The sequence below is a fragment of the Lissotriton vulgaris genome, chromosome 2_1 (genome assembly GCF_964263255.1).
Source record: "Lissotriton vulgaris chromosome 2_1, aLisVul1.2, whole genome shotgun sequence".
Classification (NCBI taxonomy): domain Eukaryota; kingdom Metazoa; phylum Chordata; class Amphibia; order Caudata; family Salamandridae; genus Lissotriton; species Lissotriton vulgaris.
Window position 1 is genome coordinate 126622177 of NC_141687.1, and position 25559 is coordinate 126647735.

At 46.0% G+C, this 25559-nt stretch overlaps 1 protein-coding gene across 4 annotated transcripts in view; it reads right to left on the reverse strand.

The window, feature by feature from the left end:
- PSPH (phosphoserine phosphatase) overlaps nt 1–25559 on the reverse strand; it is a 210024-nt gene that overhangs the window by 35973 nt on the left and 148492 nt on the right. For 3 of the 4 annotated variants that reach the window (XM_086958482.1, XM_086958481.1, XM_086958483.1), the window contains one exon: nt 7519–7677. In XM_086958482.1, the coding sequence (XP_086814608.1) occupies nt 7519–7677 (159 nt within the window). The remainder of the gene's footprint in view (nt 1–7518; nt 7678–25559) is intronic. The other variant, XM_086958484.1, reaches the window with a different exon arrangement.

Here is a 25559-nt window from a genome sequence, read left to right on the forward strand (position 1 = left end):
GTTGATGTTGGTCCAGTAGAGCAGGCGGTTGGTGCGGATGGTGGTCGTGGGGGCGGAGGTCTCAGTGGTTGTCGTGGCGGTGAAACTGTTGTGGATGTCTGATCTTGCGCTGGAAGAAGGTGGCCAGCGAGTCGCACAGGTCTTGCGAGGTTGGGATGCCGTTGGTGTTGGAGCTGGGGTTGGAGAGTTCCTTTACGATGTTGAAGAGCTCTTTGCTGTTGTGCGCGTTGTTGTGTAGGCGGACTTTGAAGGATCTGATGAGGTGATGGTGTCTGCGGGTGGCATTCTTGTGGACGGCGTGGCTGTCCGTTGTTCGTTCACGGAGCCACATCCTCTCCAGCTTTCGGCAGGTTTGCTTGGAGGCCCGGAGGTCTTCAGTGAACCAGCTGGCTTTCTTGTTGGTATTATTGTTGGAGTGTTTCTTGATCGGGGCGAGGGTGTTGGCGTTGATCCACTATCTGAGGTTGCGGGCGGCGGTGTCGGGGTCGGTATGGTTGGAGGGTGGTGGTTAGCTGGTCTTCGGTGACTTTACTCCAGCAGCGGTGAGGCATCTGTTGGGTGTGGTGGTGCGTGGTGGGTTTCTTGAAGGTGAAGTGGATGCAGCGGTGGTCGGTCCAGCTCACACTCTGGGAAGGGCTTTCTTTCCAACACCCTCTCACAGGACTTTTTTCTACATCCAGGTTAAGGTCATCTCACTTTCTCACCTGGACCACAGATTTCTCCGACTCCCTCAGGCCACTGGCTCTCTCCTAAAACTCATGCCAGGTTCTCCTCTCCCACACACCGGTCTAGGTGTAATCTTCAGTACTCTCACTAATGGCTTCTATTTTTAACACTGCGGCAAAGTATCCCCTGCCTCGCGGTGCCGAAGAGCTCTCTGTAAACACACACTGGCCATTTTCTAACCAAACATTGGTGACCTTTCAATATAACAAAAATAAAAGGAACATATTCTTGGGTGGTGTAGCAATTGGGTGTGTCGTAAAGGTTTTAAAAGTTTTTGCTCCTTAACATATTTAAATAAAATAGGCCCCTATCCCCTTCCTGCGCACAAACTCTCCCCTGCTGACCTCTTTTTTTTACCATGTTTACAGAATTAGTTGTCTCTAAACTGCAACCTCACCTTTGGGTCTTTTTACCTTCTTTTTATAATGAAGGAAGAGCACTGCGCCAGACCGATGCCAGTGTTTTAGCCCCCACTTCTCGGCATACTTGGTTTTTGAATTTTAAAAAAAGTATCAGTTCTGTATTTTTCGCCTTATATGTTGTGTACAGTCAATGATTGCAACACAGTGACGCTTGACTATTTCGGGCACAGTGACCACCTCTATGATCTGGCACCCCAGGCTGATGGGCCGTCAGGTTAAGGGTTTCAAATGGCAGAGCCAGCCGTAGCTCCGCAGTCGGATACTCTACACGGGTGTAGGAGCTGTGAGTTTAGCGGCTGGTACATCTGCCCTTTGCTGGAGGATGCCCGATCCGCCAAACTCAAAATAACCCCCTTTGTCTCCTAAACTGTGTCCAAGAACAACCATCATTGAGCCTGTCTCAGTGATCTTCAGAGTAATGCCATAGTAGTTTGGTTTGACAGATTGGCAGGCATTGGTGTCGCCTTCAAGTACAGATGAAGTCAATGATGGCAAAAAGCGGCATCATGGTTGACATTTGATGTTGCCTTGGGCTGAGTTAAGGCAGCATGCACACCGAGAAGAGAGCAAATAAGTAACAATTCATAAGCAATCAATAATATGAGCAGGAACAGAGTCGAGACTGAGAAGTGACTGAACAGGTAGGAGCCGAGCATTAGGTAACATAAGGAGTTTCCAAAGTATGACATAAAGGTACTAACACAGATACATAGCAGTGAGACAAAGTGCAGAGTCACAGGGGATGCTGATATGCCGGTCTCAATTGCGTCTATCCAAATGTGGGATATGTGGTTTGTGCAATAGCAAGCAGAAGAGAGACAGCGGTACGAATGCCGAAGCAACGAATCGTGAAGAGAGTAGAAACAGTCCAGACATCTTTGACTGGGGACAGTAAAAGAGTCAGGGGACACAGAGGAAAGGCAGTGACAGAGAGGATTATACCCTCAGCATGTTGACTGTTGGGGAGGGTGATGTCTATAGAAACATATTGGATTTGTGTGCTGAAGGAGAGGGAAGCGTGTGACAAATGCTATCCTTGTTAATGGAGTAAACAAGAGAAAACATACTAGTTAACCAGGTCATACGTTCCAACGGCGAATGACTGGAAAAGCCTTTATGGGTAAAAGACTTCCACAATTGATACCAGAAGGACACAAAGCTGAAAGATAGGGTTTGCCACCATGGCCTACGGGTTAGTATGGGGAGAGAGCATTAAAGTTACAGATTGATCATCATATTAACAAACGCATGCAAAGTGCACATCATACGAAATTGACATCAACTTGACTAACAGGTAATCATAGTCACACTAAGATGAGTCTTCACCGTGTGTCAAAAAGTTGTTTATGGTTCAACCTTCAAGGTATTTATTCAACAAGAGAGTATTTAACTCTTTATCGAGCAGAATGACGGGTGGGGTAAGCCCTAAATGCAGTACAATCCCAAACCTGGGGCAGACTTGAGATGGACTGCTTAAGTGTTCAGTATTTTCTAAACCTCAGGGTCTACAACGTAATTCAATAGAAGCATGTGCATGACTAAGAAGTTACAAAAATGATGACATCATGCTTTCCTGAAGCTGAAGGAGAGGGGAGTGTGCGACAAAACCTATCCTTGCCTAAGAATGGGGAAGAGAAAGCAAACTTGGTCATATGTTTCCATGACCAACAACTGGAAAATGCCCAGGTGGGCGCAAGACTTACACATCTATGACTAAGAAATTTAACAGATGATGACAATATGCTTTACCGCTTAGTATCATCAGCCTAAGATAAAAGAAACACATTAATTAAAGCACCTGCAAGAGGGGTTTTGGCCTTCAGTCAATTGCATGGGGACTGCAGAAGAGTTATCTTCTACTTTGCCAGTTGAGCTTCGTTTTGTACGACAAAAAGACCCAACTGAGCAATAGATGGCAGAACCCTATGATAGACTTCAGAGTTTGAGAAGTGTGTGTTGTGCGATTGAGTGTATCAAATGCACGAGACAGGCTTTGTAGGATAAGCAAGCAGGCCTCCCTTTTTCTAGTATGGACAAATCTCATTCATAACTTGCATGGAGACAGCATCTCTACTTTCGCTATGTTGTTACTCTGATACGTTGCTTGCGACACATTTCACCAAATACCACTAAAACATTAAATAAGCAATGCTCCATGTTCTTTTTAGGACTTTAATCAGAGTTTCCGAACCGCTGTGTAATTTTCAAAGAGGCAGGGTTTAGCCAGAATTTACAGCAACTGCAATATCATTTTAACCCCTAAGATACTTCACTAAGTGATACAAAGCTAGGCAGGAGATGACATCAATCATGTACTTTCAGAAGTAACATATCTTCTTTGAGAGACATTTGGGATAGAGCCAGTGTATATTAAGACTAATTGACAAATATTAGCAGTTCTTTAATGGACAGTGGTCAACTGGTTTTGTAGGAATGACACACTCAAAGTATCAAATAAAGGGAGGGAGATATAGAAAGAGGACGAAAGAGATAGTAGAATGAAAAAATATGTGTATGGCATCCTTAAACTAGTGAATCTCCAATTTGGCGAAGTACCAACATTTTGAAAAATATTTTTCACTAAAATCTGAAGATTTTTGTCAGAAAAAAAGTAGGAGATGTGGATTTGAATCGGGGGTCAAGTAAGAGAAAAAATGAGTCAAAACGATAATATTAATTAAAAAAGAATGGGAAGAGGATTTGCCTCCCAAAAAAATCCCAGTAGTTTGTTCTCTTTGCGTAAGCATACAACTCAAACAAAAAAAGGTAGTTGGGAAGGACATACCCACGCAGCAAGACAACAAGAGTGAAAGGAGTGCTATAGATTATGTTTCTGCGTTGGGCATTAGGAGAAGGAGAGGAAGAGAAAAAAACTCGATTACACTTGGATTCATATAATTTGAAATGAAATGAAAGATCTTTATTGTTTGGTTAATTAAAACCTTTACAATGAAATGAAACATTTGCATAGCAGCTCGTATTTAAAGTCGCTTAGCAAAGAAAAAACATACACTAATAGCAAGGGTAACATTTAAGAATTTGCCATGGTGATGTTTTTTTGGTCAACTAAAGAAGGGGGGCCTACTTAGATCGCCATCTGTAGGCTTAGGCAAAACCGATTATGTATTTTCACATAGACAAATCTATACTACTATTTTAAAGGAAGAACTTTGAGGCGGGTAAACTCAGGAACCACAACGCCAATCCACACACCTGATACATTGTTGTAATCCTCAGGGTGTGCAGATGGACATAGGCTATATAAAGTTAAAAAATACGTTATATAAAAAAAATTTACATTATAAAAAAAGTAGTCCCCTCGAAGTAGTGCCGGCCGCGACCTGCGTGCTGACGTCAGGAGCGCGGGGAGGTGCGGCGTCCAGGAGCGCGAGGAGGAGCAGCGGACATGGCGCGGGGGAGGAGGTGAGGAGCAGCGGACCGGCGGGAGGAGCGGTGACCAGCGGCGAGGAGCGGTGAACTGAGCAGCGGCGGCTGAGGTAAGGCTCCGGGGGACAATGTCGGGCTGGCGGGGGTCGGGGCAGGCGGGGGACGGGGACTTACACCAAAACAGAAGGAGGAGCGGTGAACTGAGGAGCGGCGGCTGAGGTAAGGCTCCGGGAGACAATGTCGGGCAGGCGGCGATCGGGGCAGGCGGGGGACGGGGACTTACACCAAAATAGAAGGATAGAATTTAGATCGGCTGAGGTAACTTATGGTTCACTAGAAAATATGGAAAACGAAGTCCAGGGTTCCAACTGCCCACCTTTCACTGTTATACAGCTGTAATAAAAACAAAAGTCAACCTACCTGAGTGCAGGATGCAGGTGGTAGGTAGTAAGTAGCTACACAACTCTCCACAATTATCCTTGACCAGGAGAATTAGAACTGATCAGGGGATTCGTGGTGGGCAGTGAAACCACCGGACCCCAAGAAGATAAATCTGAAATGGAAGTGAAGATAAAACGTAAACAACTTTGTAACTAGATGTTCTGAGTCCTTGTGGGTATCGCAAGAACGCTAATACTGGATACCAGGAGAAATAAGATGTTCGGGCCTGACAGAAGATTGAGAATTCAATTCTTTTTGAGGAGATTAGGTGAATATGTACTGTAGGCTAGAAGAACATAACCTAAAACACAGAGGCAAGGCCCGTATCAACTGGCCGGTAGAATGGCTAGAGGCAAACCAGCAGAAGCAAAGGCATCAAAGTGCTTAGAAAGGTTGGAATCGGTGGTCAGCGTCCTTGAAGCACAACACTGAAAAGGTTTTAATACAACGAGGAATGACCAATTCCTTTGGCAGGCTGTAGTACAGCTTTTCTTAAGGCTCCGGTCAGGCTCCGCAGATAGCAATCAATGCAGGTGCAAAAATACCTCTTCTTACAGGAGTGACAGTGAATGTTGTGAAGGTGTGTAGTGTTTGAATGTTTTCTGCATCTTGTGCCAAGACCCAGGTGTATGTGACGTATGTATGAGGGCGAACAGGGGCTAAAGAGAAGGAAGACACTGGAATGTAGTCTGGATGGGTCTGAGCAGTAGAATGTATATTAAATCTCGGATTGGTTTAATGAGAGTGATGCATGTTTGAAGCATACGCCTGAGAAAGTGTGCAGTTGGAGGTTATGAGTCAAAGTAAGTCACCTCCGGGCTTTTCAGAAAGAAGCACAACTCTGGGGAAGAACTAGGGTACCACCGAACCTGCGCCTGAGATCAGACTAAGACAGCGGAGTAATCACCAACTATACAGAGCAATCTGAATGGACACCACCACAATGACTAAAACACAACAAATATAAGAAACAGATTGTGGGGTACGGGACACAAACACATTTGATCAAACGCCTTTTAACTTTATACATTGGACTTATGCTAGGCCATCAGTGGTGCTAAGGTGTGACCCCTGTCACCTTCCAGTAGCAATTTGTTTTCCGTTAGGTACGGGATTGTTCAAAAATAGACAATTATTGGCATTGAGTTATTTGATAGGTATACAGTTAATCTAACACACTGGTTACAATCAGACTGCTACCATAAACATGTCTACTGGGTATGGACTCTTACCCTAAAAAAATAAGATTAAGAAAAATGTGGACAACTTACACTTTTGCCACAAAAAGGCAAATAGCAATAAACTGGTTGGGATTCAAGGCCCCAAAGACAGGAGAGTGAATTAAAGACAGTAACAAAAGGACACTAGCAGAAGACATCAGAATTAACCCCTTCGGGGCTGATGACGAGCTGGGCTCGTCATGGCGTAGCCTCCTCGCACGCTGATGCCGAGCCCAGCTCGTCACGTAACATGGGATTTAGTAAATCATCGCGTAGGAGGGGAATTGCGCTAGCGCGCATGTGGTTAAATTGGTTGGGACAGATGAGAAACTCCAAGAAGAATTAGATACAAGGAAAGAGTTAGCAAGAAATCAGAAATGTACCCCAGCGCCTGAATAGTTGGTAGAAAATCCCACTATAACAAAGTATACCTCATATTCCTTTATATGCTTTATGGAAATGTCCAGTAAAAAATATACCTCTTTCTCACTTATGATTTAAATGCACTTGGACACTTGCAAACTATGCTAAAATGAAAAAATCTACAACCTATTCAAACTGTTGTTGTTATTAGTGGAAAAAAGAATACATGTTTATTAAAAGAAAACAGCCACAGTCTCCAGGCAGGGATAGAGAACAAGTATGACAGGATTCTACCTAGCAACCGGTTGCATTCCCTTGCAGGCAGACACAGCTGCAGCCAGTGCTTGATTCGATCTGACGGTTGCATATGGGGCTCAGCAGCCTTCATTTCTATGCACCAGAGCACATTTTTCATCATCAACAAGAGAGACAAAGGCAGAAAGGAAGGATGTAAAGAAAACCGTAACAGAGAGAGCTCAGGGATGAAAAAGAACCTCCAAGGGGGACATAAAGGAACAAGGTGTGTATGGTGGTGGAGTATAGAGGCAGAAGGTGGACTCCAGACTAGGCAGCCTTGGTATTCAGCAACCCAGACTTATGAGAAAAAAACATGGACACCGGCTTCTGAGAAACACTTTCGGCCCCAGCACTTATTCCTTAATATATTACGTATCGGCTGAAGGGAGAAATTAGATATGGACATGGAATCCACCACACGCCACGTTTCTTGTTGCATGGACAGTACTTTCAACATAGTAACACATATACTATCTGAAAGGAATGCATTATCAAGAAAGTAAATATAGTTGATTTTAAGATATGTGATGGGCAACATGAAGTATTGCATCCATTCTTCTTTGCAGGATGCACAGGTTGGCTTATGGTTGTACATGTTATGAATTGAACACATTAAGATATTCAAAAAGGAGCAAAAATGAGGGAGGTAGAAGTACACATACATTTCTGCCACGGCATCCCCAACTCCGCAGAACTTGGCCAGCTCGTCGATGCCCTCTTCCTTGATGACGGTGCTATCGACATCGAAGCAGACCGCGTCCGCGTTGCGAAACAGTTCCTTGAGCTCCGTTATGTTGGTCATTTTGATGGCTTGGTTTCTGCTGCAAGAGAAGAAAACCATAGAGGTGAAATGACTGATACATCAATGAAAACAAACTGCTGTCATTTGCACTCAACTGTACTCACAGCGCTAAACCAAACCTGAAGGCCGCCCTGCCTGAAGGCGCGGCGCAGGGGTACCAGCAATGCTTGGGGGGACATTTTAACACTTCAGGAGAGCCCCATTGAGCCCAAGACCACTGAATATCTGTGAGATATGGGAGACTCAGAAGCCCCCAATCGCATTCTGCAAGTGGGCCATATCATTTTTTGTTACCCCACTGCCCACCGGCAGTTAGGAGTCTAGGTTCAATGTCAGTTCTCTGCTGACCTCCTGGAAAGGTCATGTTACCTGAGATGGACTCAACTGTTGAACAACTCAGAAACCGGAATAGCCGATTGTTTATGAACGGAGAAGAATTCTGTTCGAGAACTGTGAGCTGAGATGGACTCCCTCCCTTCCAGGCAGGCTCCCAGTACCTACAGTTCTCATACAGGTGACGCGCATGGCTATGTACCTCAGGATATGTACAGCTTGGTGGCCTTGAAAGGTATGCAGAAGCAGTTCAGGCCTTCAGGCTGCACTAATGCTGACTCATCCTGAGCGAGGGATAACAGAAGCCATGTCAAAAGCTCCTAATGTCAGTCGATGCCCGTCTGAAGACAAACAAAGGCACCAAGCTTCACCCCGGGGCATTCTGACTGGGTTTTTTAAGTAGGCGGCTCGCAGCTACAAGGAAACGAGGGTTTCGGGGCAGATGAAGAATACCTGGTTTCAGTGTTGCTTTCTTCAACTACTGGCCCAAATATTTTCGAGCTTTTTTTGGGTGTGTTGCTGCTTTCATATAAATATGCGCATGTATTGATGTTTTGCTATTCACGTATTGCAAACCTAACTAGAGAGCAACTCTTTATATTCGAATCTGCATTCGAGGGGTTTTACCTTAAGGAAGGTTCCCTTTGCATTGGGCGGGCTCCACGCTGCCTCTGTCAGTCAGTAAATGTGGGATTCAGAACTGAAGGGAGTCCAGAAATGGAGACTATACTACAGACAGAGCCTCCAAACCTGCCAGAATAGTGCAGATGTGGCTTTAGTACGGAATACAATACTTCAGGAGAGGCCTCGAGAAACAGGCACTTCAATTCACATGCGGCCCTCACACCGTGGCACATTAGGATGTAGCCTCCAGAACCGGACATGATAGGACAGGTCCTTCAATGTGGTAACTACATGCATTCTGGGTCTTGCAGTCCGTATTTTCTTCCAGTGATTTGATTAGACTAACACATCAAATACCAAGGGTTTGTGGGTTGAAGCCCAAGACTGGAAACAATGTCCATTATGACATGGAGAAAGGAGGGCACCCTATCCAGAACTCTTCATGATACTCCAGACACGCCCCTCTTACTGGGCACAGTACTTCAGAAGTAGTCTCCAGGAGTGGGCTGAATACTCTACATGTGTCTTCAGGAACTGGACACAGTAATTTAAATGTAAACAGAGACTAGACAGTGGTGACAGTGCGTTAACACAACCTACCCTTCTCCATGCAACCCAGCATGCCACTTCCTCTACTCACAGCCCTGTTAGAACGTGTTTATTTATTTTGAGGTCAGCACACAGTGCACGTCAGCAACATGTCTCCTTTAAGCCCTCACCTCCCGCCGTGCCCCGCTTCCCTGGGCACCTACACCCCAAAACCACATCTTCGCATTTTTCTGCATTACACTTTGCCCATCCCTTTCTTGACCACACTCTTGTCACTTGTATTTAGTGGCTCGCATTTTTTACTCCCAATGGCAGATCTTTGCTTCATTAGCAAATAGTTCTCTGTAATAGATCACATATGAATGCCGTGGAGAGTGCCAAGTCAGGATTAACCCACACCTACCTTCCACAGCACTCATCACCTACTTATGACGGCTTACACTCAGCAATGTCCTAGCCTTGTTTACCAACTCGTCCCCCATCCAAAGGTTGCTCAACCTGTTAGTCGTCTGACACATAATCCTCTTGATAACTAGTTGCGGGCCTCAGGAATCCACGTGTGTCATATAATTGACAGCTCTGCATGCACTAACAGCATTTATGGGCTGTCACAGCAGAGCCCTGGAAAACAAACAGGACGTCGACAAGACATCAATTAAGTGTAGGCAACAGCTACCTCTGTCAGTGGTACCCAGACAGAGTCCATAAATGCAGCTAAGGGACAGAAGATACAGAGGAAACTTGAAGCTTGAACTCCTCACCGTTTCCCTAGAGCACTAAACTGCAAGTAGGAGGCTGTTGAGGGGCTAAGCGAGTCAATTGTTTGATGTCATCATAAGTATGAATGTGTGATGTCACATGCTACCCCGGACTTTTTGTTGAATCAACGTCAGAGTTGGACGAACCATTGTACTACTCTGGCATTAGCCTGGCGGACTTCAGGCTAGGGCAATGCTTCCAGAGCAGGATGGGCTGGCATGACCAAGCTTTGGCACAATAGTCCTGCTTTAGTTATTTCGCCCCCTGCAGCGTGGGGCGGGTTTCAACAAATTTTTGATGTATGTTAACTTCTTTCTTCTTCTTCAAAATCTTTATTTCGATCACATGATCATAAAAGATGTACAAAATTGTCACATTGATTAAAAAATGCAGAAGATGTCATTATATCATTAGTATAAAATACATTTAGAAGTTAAAACATTTAATGATCAGAATGGGTACCAGCATATCAGGGATTCAGGTCTGTCAAGAGTCCCCAGCTCTCTTAATCAAACGGGTTCGGGCATACCACATTGCAGTTAAAAATTTTGATAGGGCAAATACAATGGGTGGGGATAGATCAGTCTTTAAAACTCTATATGCGGGTAAAAATGTTCTAAATCCCATATTTTTAAGCAGAGGGACCAGCCAGTATTTCCTGCTTTTCTGATAGGCTCGGCAGAAAAAAAACACATGTACATCATCCTCCTTTGTATAGGCGCATGCAGGGCAGATCTCTGTAGAAGGCCGACAAGACCATGCTGCGGTAAAAGATGCCAAGGGAAGGGTCCCATGCCTCCATTGCAGGAATAATTTTCTAGTTAGCACCGGAGTCATGTCATCTAGGACACTTTCAAGTTTGTATGAGTCTTTGGTTTTTATGAATTGATGAGTCAAGGATCCTTCACGAGTGCTGTCCAGAGCTCGGAGGAGCGTTAACTTCTTTCACTTTGACAGAGCAGGCAAGAGCCCAGCAGAGACATTTTGCCATCCTATGCAAAGTAAAATATCCAGTCTTAAGACACAATCCCCTCTGGCAGCACGAGAGCACCTTTGCTGCTTGGAGGGGAAATCTGGTACCTACTTCTTGTGGCTTTTTATGCAAGCTCCTGGGGTTCTCTTAAACTAGCACCAGTGACAATGCTCATTAATTCGTGGATTAATTACAAAGGAGTGGTCATTCACACCTCACATTAGAAGATGTTACATTTGAAGAGAGTTGTAGCACAACTTCCCCCGGGTATATCCTGTGGAAAATTGTATAGAAGGACAAATAATAATCGTGGTCACTAAACAAATACCATTCTGGTAAGAGCATAACCAGCAAGTGAACCATGGTAGCTTCCTAATCCCTGGAGTGAAATGTGGCCTACTCCAAGGGTCTTCCTTACCTGCACTATCCTTTAACATCCACTTGGCTACTCCAGCGACCATCATTAGCCACAAGGTAGATCACCACATGTACGCCAAGAATACCTAGGCCCCCCCTACTATGATGTCCCAAATGTGGCGAGCCACTCTACTGTGAATGACTACTACCCTTCCATGTACAATAGTGAGTGAGCTGAAACAGGCTTCACCCCAAAGGAGCAGATAATGAGATCATGCTAGTCCTGGAGGTTGTGTTCTGGGGAGGGTCAAACACAAGATGGACAAATTGGGACAAGGGAAGATATTGATTAAGAAGCATGCAAATGAGAGCAACAAAGTCAATGTACGCCCCTGTTAGTTCTTAGTAAGCTTATAATAGGTGTTTACAACCACACAGCTAGCGCTGTCTCGCAGACGCAACCTAACAAGGCGGAAGGATGAATGTGATTGCAAAGTGCTATGTGAAAACACTGTCATTTCCTTTTACAAATTGCTTCCACCTTTTGATTCAGAGTGCTAGCTCTTCTGGATTAAGGGTTGTCCGAGATGCCTTACTCCTTCCACGTGTGCATCTCTGCAGAAACTGGTGCTGGCTAGGCCTGTTAATACCACACAGGAGCAGGGAAGGCTCTAGGCTCATGGTGGCCCTGGGCAGGGAGCGTAGGTAGGGTGCCCCGGACGAGGGGGTCCGGGCCGGGCGGAGTGCGGAGGCCAGTGAAGAAGGGGGTGGGGGGGTCAGGGTGTTAGGAAGTGGAACAGAGCCGGAGGCCGCCAAATCCCTGCCCGGGCCACCACGCAAATATGTATCCATCCTCAGAGGATTATTATATTAAGGATATATATTGGTATGGTGGCCCCTAGGGTTTGGTGGCCCTGTGCAGGTGCACAGCTTTCACATCAAAAACAACTTAGGAGTGACTCAGTGAAGAAAAACAATAATAATTTGAATATGTGTTAAGCTGTATTAATCCCCCACCAAACAAGGGTGAACCAATTTGAGGGAACCCCCAATTGGCAACCCACAAATGGCATTTCTTTTTATTTATATCTTAAGCACCCTAATGATGTGGTCAGGAGGGAAAGCCTCAGCAAAACGTTGCTTAAGTTAACCTATAGGCTTCTAATAACAGCGCTATCGGTTTCTCTTCTTCATTGAAAATACTTACAAACTCATAAAGGAGGGAGGTATCCCATCCTCTGATCATTTCGTAGGAGGGTTCTCTACCATATTACAATGACAGTACAATGGTATGCAGAGGCTATACGATAATGAATATGTCATGTCACTCAAAACCTGCTGACATCTAACAGAAAAATGAATTATATGTTGGTCTGTATCAATATGTGTTAGTGTGTCTTGTTTTTTCAGGTACTGTTTGCTTCTGTGAATTACAGTGAGCTACCACGGGTAAAATCCGTGAGTAATACCATTAAAACATTTTTTCTCTTTTCACACTAAGAGCCTCACGGAAGGGTGCACCTTAGCGTGTGCATACCACCGGAGTGCCATCTGTTATTGTCCTGACGAATGCGGAGCGATTTTGCGTAATCGACAGCAGACACATGTTGACCGAGTATTTTATCTAAGGACACAGGTTTCCTAATATAGTACCTAGTCTTGTCCGTATACACACGTTTTAAATCCTAATACAGGTTGGCCTTTATTAAAGATTTTTGTACAGGTTTCAACCTCGTATTTTTTAATTTCGCACTCACAGTTATATTCACATTTCAGTTTGAGCACTGTTACACACATCACCATCCCGCTCTGCTGTAATTCAGACGTTGTAGCACGCTGGGGGGGCATTCGGCCACCCCAGCGGGGACCCAATGATGAAGCATATCACAACTAGTGGTGAGTGAAGGTCCTTTTACAAAGAGAAAGACTTGTCTTCCTCTTTCGTTTGTAAACACACAAGGGCAAAGGTTGCCAATCGGGGGTTCCCTCAAATTGGTTCACCTTTGTTTGGTGGGGGATTAATACACCTTAACACATATTCAAATTATTATTGTTTTTCTTCAGAGTCACTCCTAAGTTGTTTTGATGTACTGACAGGGGTATAGGAGTGTCCACTCATGCCCTCTCTCTCTTGTTGATATTGTTTGCACAGCTTTCACATGCCTAAGGCCGTCCCTGACAGGAGTCACAGGGAGCACTGAGAATCCACAAGACAGCAATGGACTCCGCCTGTAGCGAGATATGAACAAGCTATCTAAGGATGAAAGTCTGTCCAATCTTCAGTTAAACTGCTGAGTGGCTGAATAATGTGTCAAGGATAAAGTTACTCTGTTGAGAAACAGGTTGAACTCACTAACCTACACCCAACCACAATAGTACTGTGCACAATCAGCAGACGTAGCACGACAGCGTCTAGGATTACGGTCCTGAGTCAGGAAGATGTGAACCGGGCTGCCGCCATTCCAAGGCTGGACTTCAATCTCCCGTCTTCTGCATCTCCACGTCCACTTACAAGGGTGAACCCAAAAGCGAAGCATTCATTGGCTCTGCCATTAGGTGGTTGTGATGAAAAATATGTCAGTTTGGCCGATTTAGGGTGGCCACCCTATCACCAATTCCATATAAGAGCCACAGTTATTGCCCTCTTTGCTTTGCACACCCAGAGTATAAGTTGTTTCCCTCTCTATTTTTGGTACTCTGAATATAGAGCAAACTAGCTGCACAAGAAGGATGAATGAATGAATGCATGAATGACTGTAGGCTTTTACCATTGCAAGAACAGGTGGCTGATTTAAGATCTTACTGCTGACATCTGTGTGTGACCTAGAGGCCACGAGTCTCCATAGGCTAGCTCATCCTTTCATCATTCTGAAATAAATACTTTCGGTGAAAGTAACATCCGTTACTTACTGTGCTTAGAAACAGTAGAAAACCCAACATTAAGCGCTAAATAAAAAGCAAATTATGTTTCCTCTACCATGCATGGTCATTTGGATGTTCCACCATGAGGACATTTGGCAAATGAAAGATTTTGAGCACCATAGGGCAGCAAAATTGGTCATGACCATCTATTTATTTTCGTTACATATTTTTAGGTTTTTTTTAAGCACAGCGTACACTGAAACCAGGGTTTCTTGGCACTAGATCACCTCTAACGGTTGGTGGGAATGTAGGAGCTTTAGCAAATGCACCATCGCATACATTGTTATGCATGAGAGCTCTCCTGGGAACACCTGCTCCTAAACTCATTGTGAAATCTAAGACATTCTAAGAAAGGCAGAAATGTGTGGCATGTAACGAAATAACAAAACTGGAGTGAATTTACGACTTTGTGAGCAGGCCAGTTATTCTTAGTGAAGCACTGAGTCCTCCAAGGAACCGAAAAAAGCAGAAATGCTATCTGGAAGGAGGACAAATACTTTCAAGGTGAAGTGAAGAGTTCCTCTATCATGCTATGTTGAAGTAAGATAGGGTGGCATAACGTTGTGAGAACATACAGGCGATAGGTAAGGAGACCTTGAGGCTAAATTTAAATTGCCACAAAGAGAGATAAAGCATTTGAAGAATTATATGAAACAAATTAAAAGGCAAGCTGTAACACACAGCGGTTCACACAAAAGACTTCATGGGTCCCCTCTAGGTCCATTTTCTGTTTCCTGTATTGTGTGATGGAGGATTGAGTCGCAGTTGAATAAGGTGACTTGACTTCGAGTCTAGAGACCACCTCTCCTGGGAGGGGGAAGACTCAATCCCCATGGAATCGTTCCACGACTGCTTAAGAGACACAACCGGCTGGCTGCACAAGAATTCCCTGCAATTCAATTCCTCCAAGACCGAGGTCCTGTTCTGTTCTGGGAGCCGGATTCCTCGCCTATTCCCCACGGAATTCTGGCCCCCGGAAAACCCAGAAAAACCACAGCCGGTCACTAATGTCCGCAATCTGGGTGTTATGCTAAACAACAACCTCAGCATGGAAACGCAGGTAACCAAAACAGTCTCCACCTGCTCGGCCCTACTGCGTTCCTTACGCAAAATCATGCCACTACTCCCCGCACAGGCTCGAGCACTAATAGTCAGGTGCACTATCCTTAGTCGCCTTGACTATTGCAATGCTCTTCTGCTCGAGTCCCCAGCTGTTCTACTGGACAGACTCCAAAGAGTCCAGTCGGCCGCAGCCAAACTAGCCCTCGGTTGGACCAGGAGATCCTCGGCCACAGCAGCCTTAGCCGAGCTACATTGGCTCCCTTTGAAGCAGCGAATAGCTTTTAAAGCACTCTGCCTTGTCTTCAAAGCACTACACGGAACTGGCCCCAGATCCCTACAAAAATTTTTTTCCTGGTACACACCCACCAGAACTCTCCGATCCACCTCAGCCTGCCTTGTGTTGGTACCCAGATTTAACAAGGTAAGGACTGGAGGAAGATCCTTCAGAGTGGCAGCCGCTAAACTTTGGAATAGTTTGCCGGTCGACATCCGCCAAATTCCACAACTCCTTCCTTTCAGAAAGCGGATTAAAACTTGGCTCTTCCCCTAATTCCCCCACCTCTAACCCCTAAACAGTCTCCCGTTTCTTTCCATCTTAGGAGTAAGCTCTCAGCGCCAGGATACCTGCCAGGTGACAGATGCGCTATACAAATGTTTTAAATAAATAAATAAATAAATTCATCACTGATAGGACTGAACGTGGAATCCGACATCTTTGTGGGACTCATGTCCCCCTTCACTGATGAAACACAATATGGCTGAAATACTGTGGAGGACACTTGTGTTCTCATGCAGAAGGGTCGTAGACCGGCCTACTGTAAGTGGGGGGTCTAGACTGATTTGAATGCGGTTGGTTAACTTGTGTAGTGGCATGGACGAGCTGAAAACGACGGAATTGTTCCTTGTGATAAAGAAGTATGGGCTCCAGACGATGAATGTATCACTCTTCAGTAGGTTTCCCCAAGTTTGAGGGATGTGCCCAGGGATGGAACCCGAGCGGTGCCTACGAACTTAAGATGCACATCACGGGTTAAGATCCAATGAAGCAGAAGTGCACCCGGGTGGTTTGTTTTTCTTGTGCAATAGACACGTTGCCTAGCAACTTTTGCAGCACAGATCCTTGAGGGTGTGGTCGAGAAGGATTTACACAAGGATGAACATCTTTGCATTGACAAAGATAAGCTGAAAGCAAAGGAACATAAAGCCGCAAAAACATAGTTAAAGTGAAGTTATGGTTGAAGATCCCTTGTAAATTTTAGTGACATCACTGGTGTGTTCATTTTTCATCAAGGAAACCATTTTTAAGCTGTTTACAATTAAGTTACTGTTGTGGTCTCTCTTCAGCAATACGAGTATTTCAGTTCTACCCACATCGACCATCGTAAAATCATAAACCCACCTCAAATTCTCATATATCTCAAAAACAACCACCATCTCACAACAATATACCCACCGTCACACATGTACACAGATACTTAACAACTTAATTATCATCATACATAAACACACTCATCCTCATACATCCAACTATCAAATGCAAACACACACACACACCATTCAATGCAAGAGTGGAGGCAGCACCTGGATGAAGTCATAGTCTGGTCATTTTTTTTTCAAAAAGTTCTTTATTTTCCTTCGTAATAAGCACTCAAAAACAGCCAACGCGTTTCGTTCCTATGAAAGGAACTTCCTCAGGGCGAAAAATTGTATGAATACATTTTTAGCGTAGACCCAAAATGCTGGCCTTGGACGTAATAATCCCCAACCTTCTATATCTGATTCCTTCTTAATTTTCGAAAACCATGATACATCTTTTCTCAGAGCTGTACATATATATAAAGTTGGACTGTAAAAGGTGTGTCTGCATCTGTCATGCCGTTATAACGTCAGGAAGCAACAAAGTCCACAGATGTATTGTAGAAGGTAAAGCTTGTCAATATAAGAAAAACAGAGGTCTGTATTATGGGTCCTCAGTACCCATGGAAGATCTTGATAAATCTCAGACACATGGAGTCACAGGCGTGCGGAGTCCCGGTGTCAGGATCATAATCATACACCATCATATAACTACACATCCACCATAATCTACGACTGCATAAACAACTACATAGACCAATATAAACCACGGTACGATTACAGGTCCACATGCCCACCTTCACATGAAAAAACACCTACCATTCCTTGCCTTCCGTTATATACGGCCACACAACCAATACCATTGGCCCACACACCCACCAAGAGATACTTGCATACCTATCAGCATAGAACCATACACACACACACCAACATACCTTCACACAACCACTATAAACAGGGGAAACTCTTTTGGGTAGCTGAGCGCACCACAAGTTGTGTGATATATATATATATATATATATATAAATATTCACACACTCGACATGTCGAAACAACATCCATCATATGGACATACAACTACCACATACATTCATGCGCCCACCATCAAATAGTAACACAACCAACGACCTATGTCGAACATAACGCACACAGTGTAAATCTGTCCTGTCACACACCAACACATGCACACACCGTCATTTATTTATTTATTATGTTTTGTCCAGTATGGATAGCGTTTAATTTGTAAAAGAATGAGAGCTGAAACCCAAAGGTCTACTCAGAAGCCCAGGAATAGTGCTATTAAATATCAGAGCACCCAATAGCAAGGATGCTTAGGCTTGAATCCACCTCATGCCTCTTTCATCCACTATCAAACACTCCCTACCTCTTTATCTCACTCTTGCAAGCTCCTGCTTTCTCATTTTAATTTTTAGGTTTTGCCCTAGCCAATGCGTACGAAGTACGCATGTGCTAGGAAAAAACCTAATGAGATATAGTATATGGGGCTTGGAATCCACCCCGTCTTCCATTGGCTAGCTCCATAAATGGAGGCTAGCCATTGGAAGACTGGCCTGTCCGTCAATGCCGGACCAGATTCGGGGGCGTTCCCCAGATTTTTTGGCTTTTGGCTACGTCACCCTACGTCAGCCAAAAGCCGGGAACGCCCCTGAATCTGGTCCGGCATTGCCGGCACCTGCCTTCCTGCTCTGCATGTTCGTTCCCGCCCCTGCCCCCCCCCCCCTCTCCGTATGCCCCCAGGAGGGGCATGGGAGGTGAATCTGTCCGTCAACGCGGACCCGTTTTCGTGTTTTTCACCAATTGTCCCCATCGCCGCCCGGCCCGCGACCAGGAAGTCAGGCAGGCCGGGGGCGGTACTGCAGGACACTCGTCATTCCCCAGGCCGCGCTCTGATTGGCTGCCGGCCCGGGACCTAAGTGGAGGAATACGCAGCCTGCAACCGGCGCCTTCTACGCCGGAGACCGAGGAGAGTCCCGAGGAGCGGGAGCTCTCCAGCCACCGACGAGACCCGGTGAGTGCCTGAGAAGGCAGATTCGCCCTTTTGCGAACGCAAACATGCCTGCTCTATCTGCCCCTGTGTTCCTGGATGCTTTGAACCTTGGCTGGAGCCCTCCGTGCTCCTTTACTTCCATGGTTTATTCAGGGGCTCCCACTCGGCCTTCTCTGGCACCCCTCGTTTGCGCAGCATGTTTCTCTATATTGGTTTTTTGTGCGCATTTATGTCTAATGTTAATTCTCAGTGTAAATAGTGTAATACTTTATAAGTACCATGTCATGGATCCCAACCTTAAGATGCAATGTTACCAGTGTGTCCCCCACCAGGATGAGGGGCCTCACCCCTCTCCTGGTTCATGACGTCACCTGTGTCATCATCAGTGACTTCCCCCAGTGGATGATCCCATTTGTTCTCATGTTTCACACGTGTGATTGTGTACCCATGGCTGTCCTGATCTGAGGATTGCTGCAGTCAGCACCAAAGGCCTCGGTCATGGCTGGCTCCTGGTCCTTGCATTCACGCAGCGCTCTGCGGCTCACATAGAGGCCTCGCGGCGCTGTGACCTTGTCTGGAAGGGGGTGGAGGTGCACGTGGCACGGACGGGGAGCGTGTTGGCGGTATGGCCCACATACATAGAATCGGATGATGAGTTTGAGTCGAGAGATGTCCTCATGTCGTGACAGACCGATATCTTGCAAGGAGAAGAGAGGGATGTCCGGAGGGATTCTGAGTGGACAGGAGTGACCCTCCCTCGGAGTGGACTCAGAGCCGCATACATGATGCGCTTGACTCACAGCAGTGAAACATGAGCCTGAGGTCAGATTGTGACAAATGCAGTAATCACAAAGTCGTCGTGTGGCCAGCGGCGAGCTGGTGGCCAGACCCAGCTGGAGGATTGGAATCGACATGATTGAGGAGCCATGAAATCCGGATTTATTTTATACAATGTTAGTATTAATGTTTGAAGAGACGGCCTTGAGCTGGGCCTCCGTGACCTCCTCGCACGAAGGACTTTGTCAACTTACCACCCTGAGACAGAAGGACAGTTGGACTGCAACCACCCCGCAACCCACCGAACTGCATCTGAGCAAGATGTGTTTCAGGCAACGATCGATCACTTGCAATATCACAGGGATTCAGTGGAGTTCAGACCCTCTGGAGGGACACACAAGAACACTCAAAAACTAGGGGACCTTCAGAGATTTATTTCTAAAATCAAACCTCTGTCCTAGTGTGCAGCATGAACATAGTAACCCGTGCGAATATAAACAATACAGTAGCGACCAGATTCAGAAGTGTTAAAAGCAAATCATAATGTAATGGATTGGTGAAATCATAATACTTTCTTATTTTATATTTGCAATTCCATCCTTACCTCATTGCCTCTCTAAACTGATCTTGGCACCATAGAAAGGGCCTAGTTCGAGTTTCAAGGATGGTTCACACCCACCTACCCAGTCTGAACAACGCCCCGTGTTCAGTGCTATCGCAGTGTCTGTTGTCCTCTTCGATGTGGGCAGGCAGGTAGATAACCTTGCCGAAAGATGATGATGATCTGTTCCTCCTGCATCCTGCAGCAAAGGAAGGGGCTGCAGTTCTGTGTGAGCTCGGTCCCAGTCTCTGGTATAAAGTTCCTCCCTCCCCATCACACCCTGTTCTTAGTCTTTATAACACATCTGACCATTGTTGTGTCTTTTGAGAATAAACAATTAGCAGAAATGGCCGGGCCCCTCCCACTTAGTTATTGTCTGTGAAACCCAGCTCTTTGTTTAATAATAACAAACAACAAGAAGTAAAGTTAATAGCTTCCATCAAACCTGCGTCATCATTCCAAAACAATTATAAGAATAAAGAACTTCTGTCAGACATAATAACATGAATATATTGAAGCAGACGCGGTGATCATGTTGTACAGGAAAAAGGTCTTTTAAATGGATTTGTGTAGGCATGAGGCATTTCCAAAGTGCAAACCTGGCCACGAGAGCAGGGTTTATTTATTTATAAAGTTTTATATAGCGCGAACAAGATCTCGAGGGATATCAAAGCGCTTTACTATATGAGGGGAGGAAGAACAAAAGCAATATCTATAACAATATCCATAAGAGGAAGGGAGAGAAAGAAAATACAAGCAGATGGTGAGGGAGTGTTCCTTACAGAGGTGACGTCAGCTCTTTCCTAAACTAGAGCCGTGGGAGGGGAGGATGGGGAGGGGAAGGGGGGGTCCTGGTGAACACGGGGTTGCTGTTCCTGGTCCTTGGTTCATAGATGGAAAAGGTCTGCTGCCGTGGTTTGTTTTTTGTTTTCACACTTCTTCGTCTGCACTCTCATGATCTCCTGGGGGTGTGTGTAGAGATGGGGAGGTTGTCTTCAAGATAAGCGGGTGCTGGTTGTGGGTTTGTGAATGATGCAGCTGGTGTTGAAGGTGGTGCTGGCAGCAGGACGAGGCAATGGAGTTCCATCAGGACCGCAGTGATGGGATCATTTTTAGGTTTCGACCTGGCGAAAAGCTACGCAAGCAGCGGTTCGCGCAGGCGAAATCTTTTGTTTTGCAGTATGACTGTTCGTCCCGCCTCTGTTTCCCATTGGCTAGCTCCATAAATGGACGCTAGCCATTGGCAAACAGAGGCATCCGTCATCCTGCGAGGCGACTCGTGGGCGTTTCTGAGAATTTTTCTCATCCGGCCCCTTTGGCGACGTCATTGCGGTGGTGGGCGGTTCCTATTTTTTTTTTTGGGACGCCATGTTTTTTTTATCATTTGCCACCGGAAGATGTCTAGGTGAGTGCGTCCTTGTTTCTTTCTCAAGTGAGGTGCGTTGTCTCCTGTAATGCTAATCATTTTATTCCACTGAGTGAACTAATGGGGGTTGTGAATGGCGCACATTCAGAAGTACATCGCTTCTGGGTACTACACTTTATTCCGGGGGTATAGAAAGTGAAGTACACGGAGATGTATTCGTGTTCAATCGATTACGCACTTCGGTCAAATGGGTGGTCGGGGCTGACATCCGGGTCTCATTGACCTGATCGTTGCAATGACGTCTCTGGCGTTGTGCAAGACACAGACACTGTGAAAGAGGGGGGGCACCGCAAAATCCGTTCCGCCGCTGTGACAGACGTACAGACAGAAGTACGCACGCGTTTCTCGTGACTGCGTCGGGTTCCTCTTTCCACGCCACAGTCCAGCCCACACATGAGACGCACAGACCTTCCATGACGGGGTCAGCAGTGCCAGACGTTGTACTGGAAGTAGGGAAGCGTGTGGCCTGAAGGGCAAGGTGTGCAATGGATGGGGTCTGGTGTAGGCAGACCCTTTGGACAGCCAATGTAGGACGGCGACTTCGCAGATTGCATTGATAAAAGACCAGCCTGACATGTGTCCAATAACGTGAATAGTGCAACGTGGGGGTTGTAGTGCGAGTACTGCAACATGTGGGCTGAGTAAGTAGTGCAACAATCCGGCTGCAGCTTTAGGTAAGAGGCCGGTGAGCTGTAGTGTAAACAGAGGCGCGTGGATAGAGCTGCAGTAGCACATCTGCGAGCTATAATGCAAGTGTGTTGTGGCATCAAAACAACTTCCTTTAGGCAAGTAGAATGTCTTTGGGCTGCAGTGCGAGCAGCGCAGCCTGTGGTTGTAGTGTAAGTAGTGTAAAGATGCTATGAGCGGCGAGGAGCCCAGCAGGTGGCAGACACAGCTCTCTCTGACTGTATTTCTGAGAGCTGTTAATTTGATTGCCAAGGCGCCGCCAGTCGCGTGGAGGTGTGCTCCCTGGCACGCAGCGATCAGTACGGCCACTGACCGGATATGGACCGCGCCACCCGAACCCTACTACTGCCCCCTGCAGACAGGCTTCGGGAGAGGCCGTCTACGGGCGGATGGCGCCTGCAGAGGCTGCGAGAAGTCGATGTGAAGGGCCCCAAGCACTCCTCCTCTGTGGGACGAGGTGCGCTCCCCACAGCCTGAAATATTGATGGCGGGCGCCGCAGGCTGGGCCGTTTCATGTCCCACACACCGCAGAACACAACTTGTTGCCGGGGGGAGCAGGATTAATTGGCTGTCAGTACAAACACTCTCCGAAATACCACCGAAAATGCGGGGTGTGTGAGCGTGCGGCTAATTGAGCGCGGCTCTGCGGGGGGTTGGATGTAGGTCACGCGCAGATACCTTTAAACAGGGTAGGAGATGCCAGTTTGTGTTCAGTGATAGTCCGAGGCCGTGCAGTGCTGAGGCCCCACGGATGTGCGCCATGGACTCATCTGCGCACCCCACGCAGGGGACACTTTTACTCACCAATGAGTTTTTACCTGCTGGGATCCCATGTCTTTCAGACGCGATCACTTTACCCAAGGCGCCACATGATTGAAACACATGGATAACTAGCATGGCAAACAGGTGTGACACACCAAGGTCACACGTGAACTCCGCGCTGCGCCGCCAACGACATAGGTGCACACAGACGCTTGTGGTGGGCGGGGCTGCGGGGGCTGGGTGTGGAGCAGCAAAGCTTGACCCTGCATTTCGGAGGCAGTTACACACACGGGGTTGCGTGTCGGGGCGTCAAAGCAAGGCCTCTTACCTCACAGGCACCAGTTTGTGACAGAGCGTAATGAAGGGGGTTGCACACAGGGCCGTGATTGAGTGTGTGTGTGGGGGGGGGGGGGGTACTCTGCACACATAAGCACTAGAGCACGACGCTAGTCGGATCTGTGTGTGATTGTAGTGTGGGACAGTGGGAGGCAAGAAGTGTGCACACATACACCTGGGACTGACGCCACGACCCGAAGGTGGCTGCACCCTGGAGGTTTTTTGATGAGTATGTCTGGGAGTATGTGCTAGGGAGTGCAGAGTGCTAGGGAGTGCAGAGTGACTGCAGAGTGCTATGGAGTGCTAGGGAGTGCAGAGTGACTGCAGAGTGCTAGGGAGTGCAGAGTGCTATGGAGTGCTAGGGAGTGCAGAGTGCTAGGGAGTGCTAGGAAGTGCAGAGTGCTAGGGAGTGCAGAGTGACTAGGGAGTGCTAGGAAGTGCAGAGTGCTAGGGAGTGCAGAGTGACTAGGGAGGGCTAGGGAGTGCAGAGTGACTAGTGAGTGCTAGGGAGTGCAGAGTGACTGCAGAGTGACTGCAGAGATTAAGCTAATGGCAATGTAAATGACAATGCCATTTATTTATCTGTTTTCAAAACCAACACATAAATACAAATTTTGTCATTTACAATGCCAATAGCTCTAACTTTTCCAAAGGCAAAACCATTGCATTGTAAATGCTTGTTTTATAATTTGTTTATTGGGATTTTACATTTCCTTTTACAAGTTGATACTGCATCATTAACATATTATAACATACATTTGCAAGTTTTTAATTATTGTTTATACTAAAGAATTCCACAGTCTCATCATACAACAGAACACCTTGGATAGGATATCTTACGACAGTCCGGGAGTTATCTTCTAACTTAAATGGCCATACATTAGTATGTTATGTGATGTCTGGTTGGGTGGGTATCCCGGGGGTGTGTGTTGGTATTTCGCCCAGCTCCTGCTTTCTCACTTTATGATGCGTTTTCCATCTTTCTCAGTCTTTCCACTTTGTTTGCCTCTGGGTCTCGTTAAATCTCTGAAGCAGAAAAACAAGTGACTCTCCCCAAAAATTAGTGTTGGGGGCCGTTACCAGCCACTGGATCAAATTAAGCACTGACATGGATAGAACCTGATGGCATCATAGCACTATACATTGAAGTGTTTTCCTAAATAGAAATTGTAGGCTGCTAAATTCTGAAAGGTTTAGATAAGTTTATCCTTAGCATGCAATTCAAGAGGCATAACATCTACATGCCTAAGATCGTGTAAGAGTAGTAATAGTTGCAGAATAAACATTCACATGTGCTTTTGTGCTGTATATACATAGTAGCTATCAACACAGACAACTCTGTAAATAGAAGAACACCGTTGAAGGAGGACTATATAGTTACCTCCTCGCATGTCTTCCTGTCCAGTCCTTACTGCAGGTGTAGTCCTCCGCTCCCACAGATATTGATTACCTGAACCGGCCGAAAACCTACACCCAATGCCCACCCACTGGCCCATATAACAGGAAGCCCATATGACCACATCCTGACATATACAAGCAAACGTGAACCAAAATATAGGATGGGATCAGTGCGGGTGGGAATTCAAGCTTGAGACGAAGAAGACTTGTACTCGGAGTAATGAAGTTTACCAGTGGGTAACTGGCCATGTCGATACGTGGAGGTGGCATTGCGGGTTTAAGTGATAGAGAGGATTAAATTGTCCTGCTGCCCAGAGCAATGGAGTTCCATATTCTGGCAGCGCTTGCAGAGAATGGCTGGTTTGCTGTGTGTGTTTAATTTCTTCACGGTTGACATTTCAGGAAGAAGATGGTCAGAGCCCCTCAGCTGGTGTTGGCCATACACTAACAGAACATTCACACCCAAGTGAAATACATCTGTTCAGTAGCTTGTGGAAACTCAGTGCGACAAATAACCAGTTAAAAGAATACAACTGATGAAAATAATGCGCACATCAGGCAAATCACACTGATTTCATGCGATGCCATAAGCCACATCAACAATAATCTAATGTGAGGTGTCATTAGTGATGTCATGTGTGAGGTCACGAGCAGTACCCGGCAAGAAGGTGAGTTAAGATTTGTGTAGTGCACCATAACACATTATAGGGATTTTTAATTTACGCAATGACCCGTAACCTCTATTTAATCGTGTTTTTTTTGCAGTGTATGGTTTTTAATTCCAAATTGAAAAAGCCAAACGTGTTTGTAAATACACAAGGGAACACTGAACTATGTTGTTAGGTAACTCCTGCCCGTAGTGCATTAGTGCAAACACAAGATAGAGCAGACCGCTGAGTGCAGGGAAATCACACCCAAGATAAGGCAGTGCTGCTCTCTCGGAAAATTAGGAATGTGGAAAGTCAGCACTT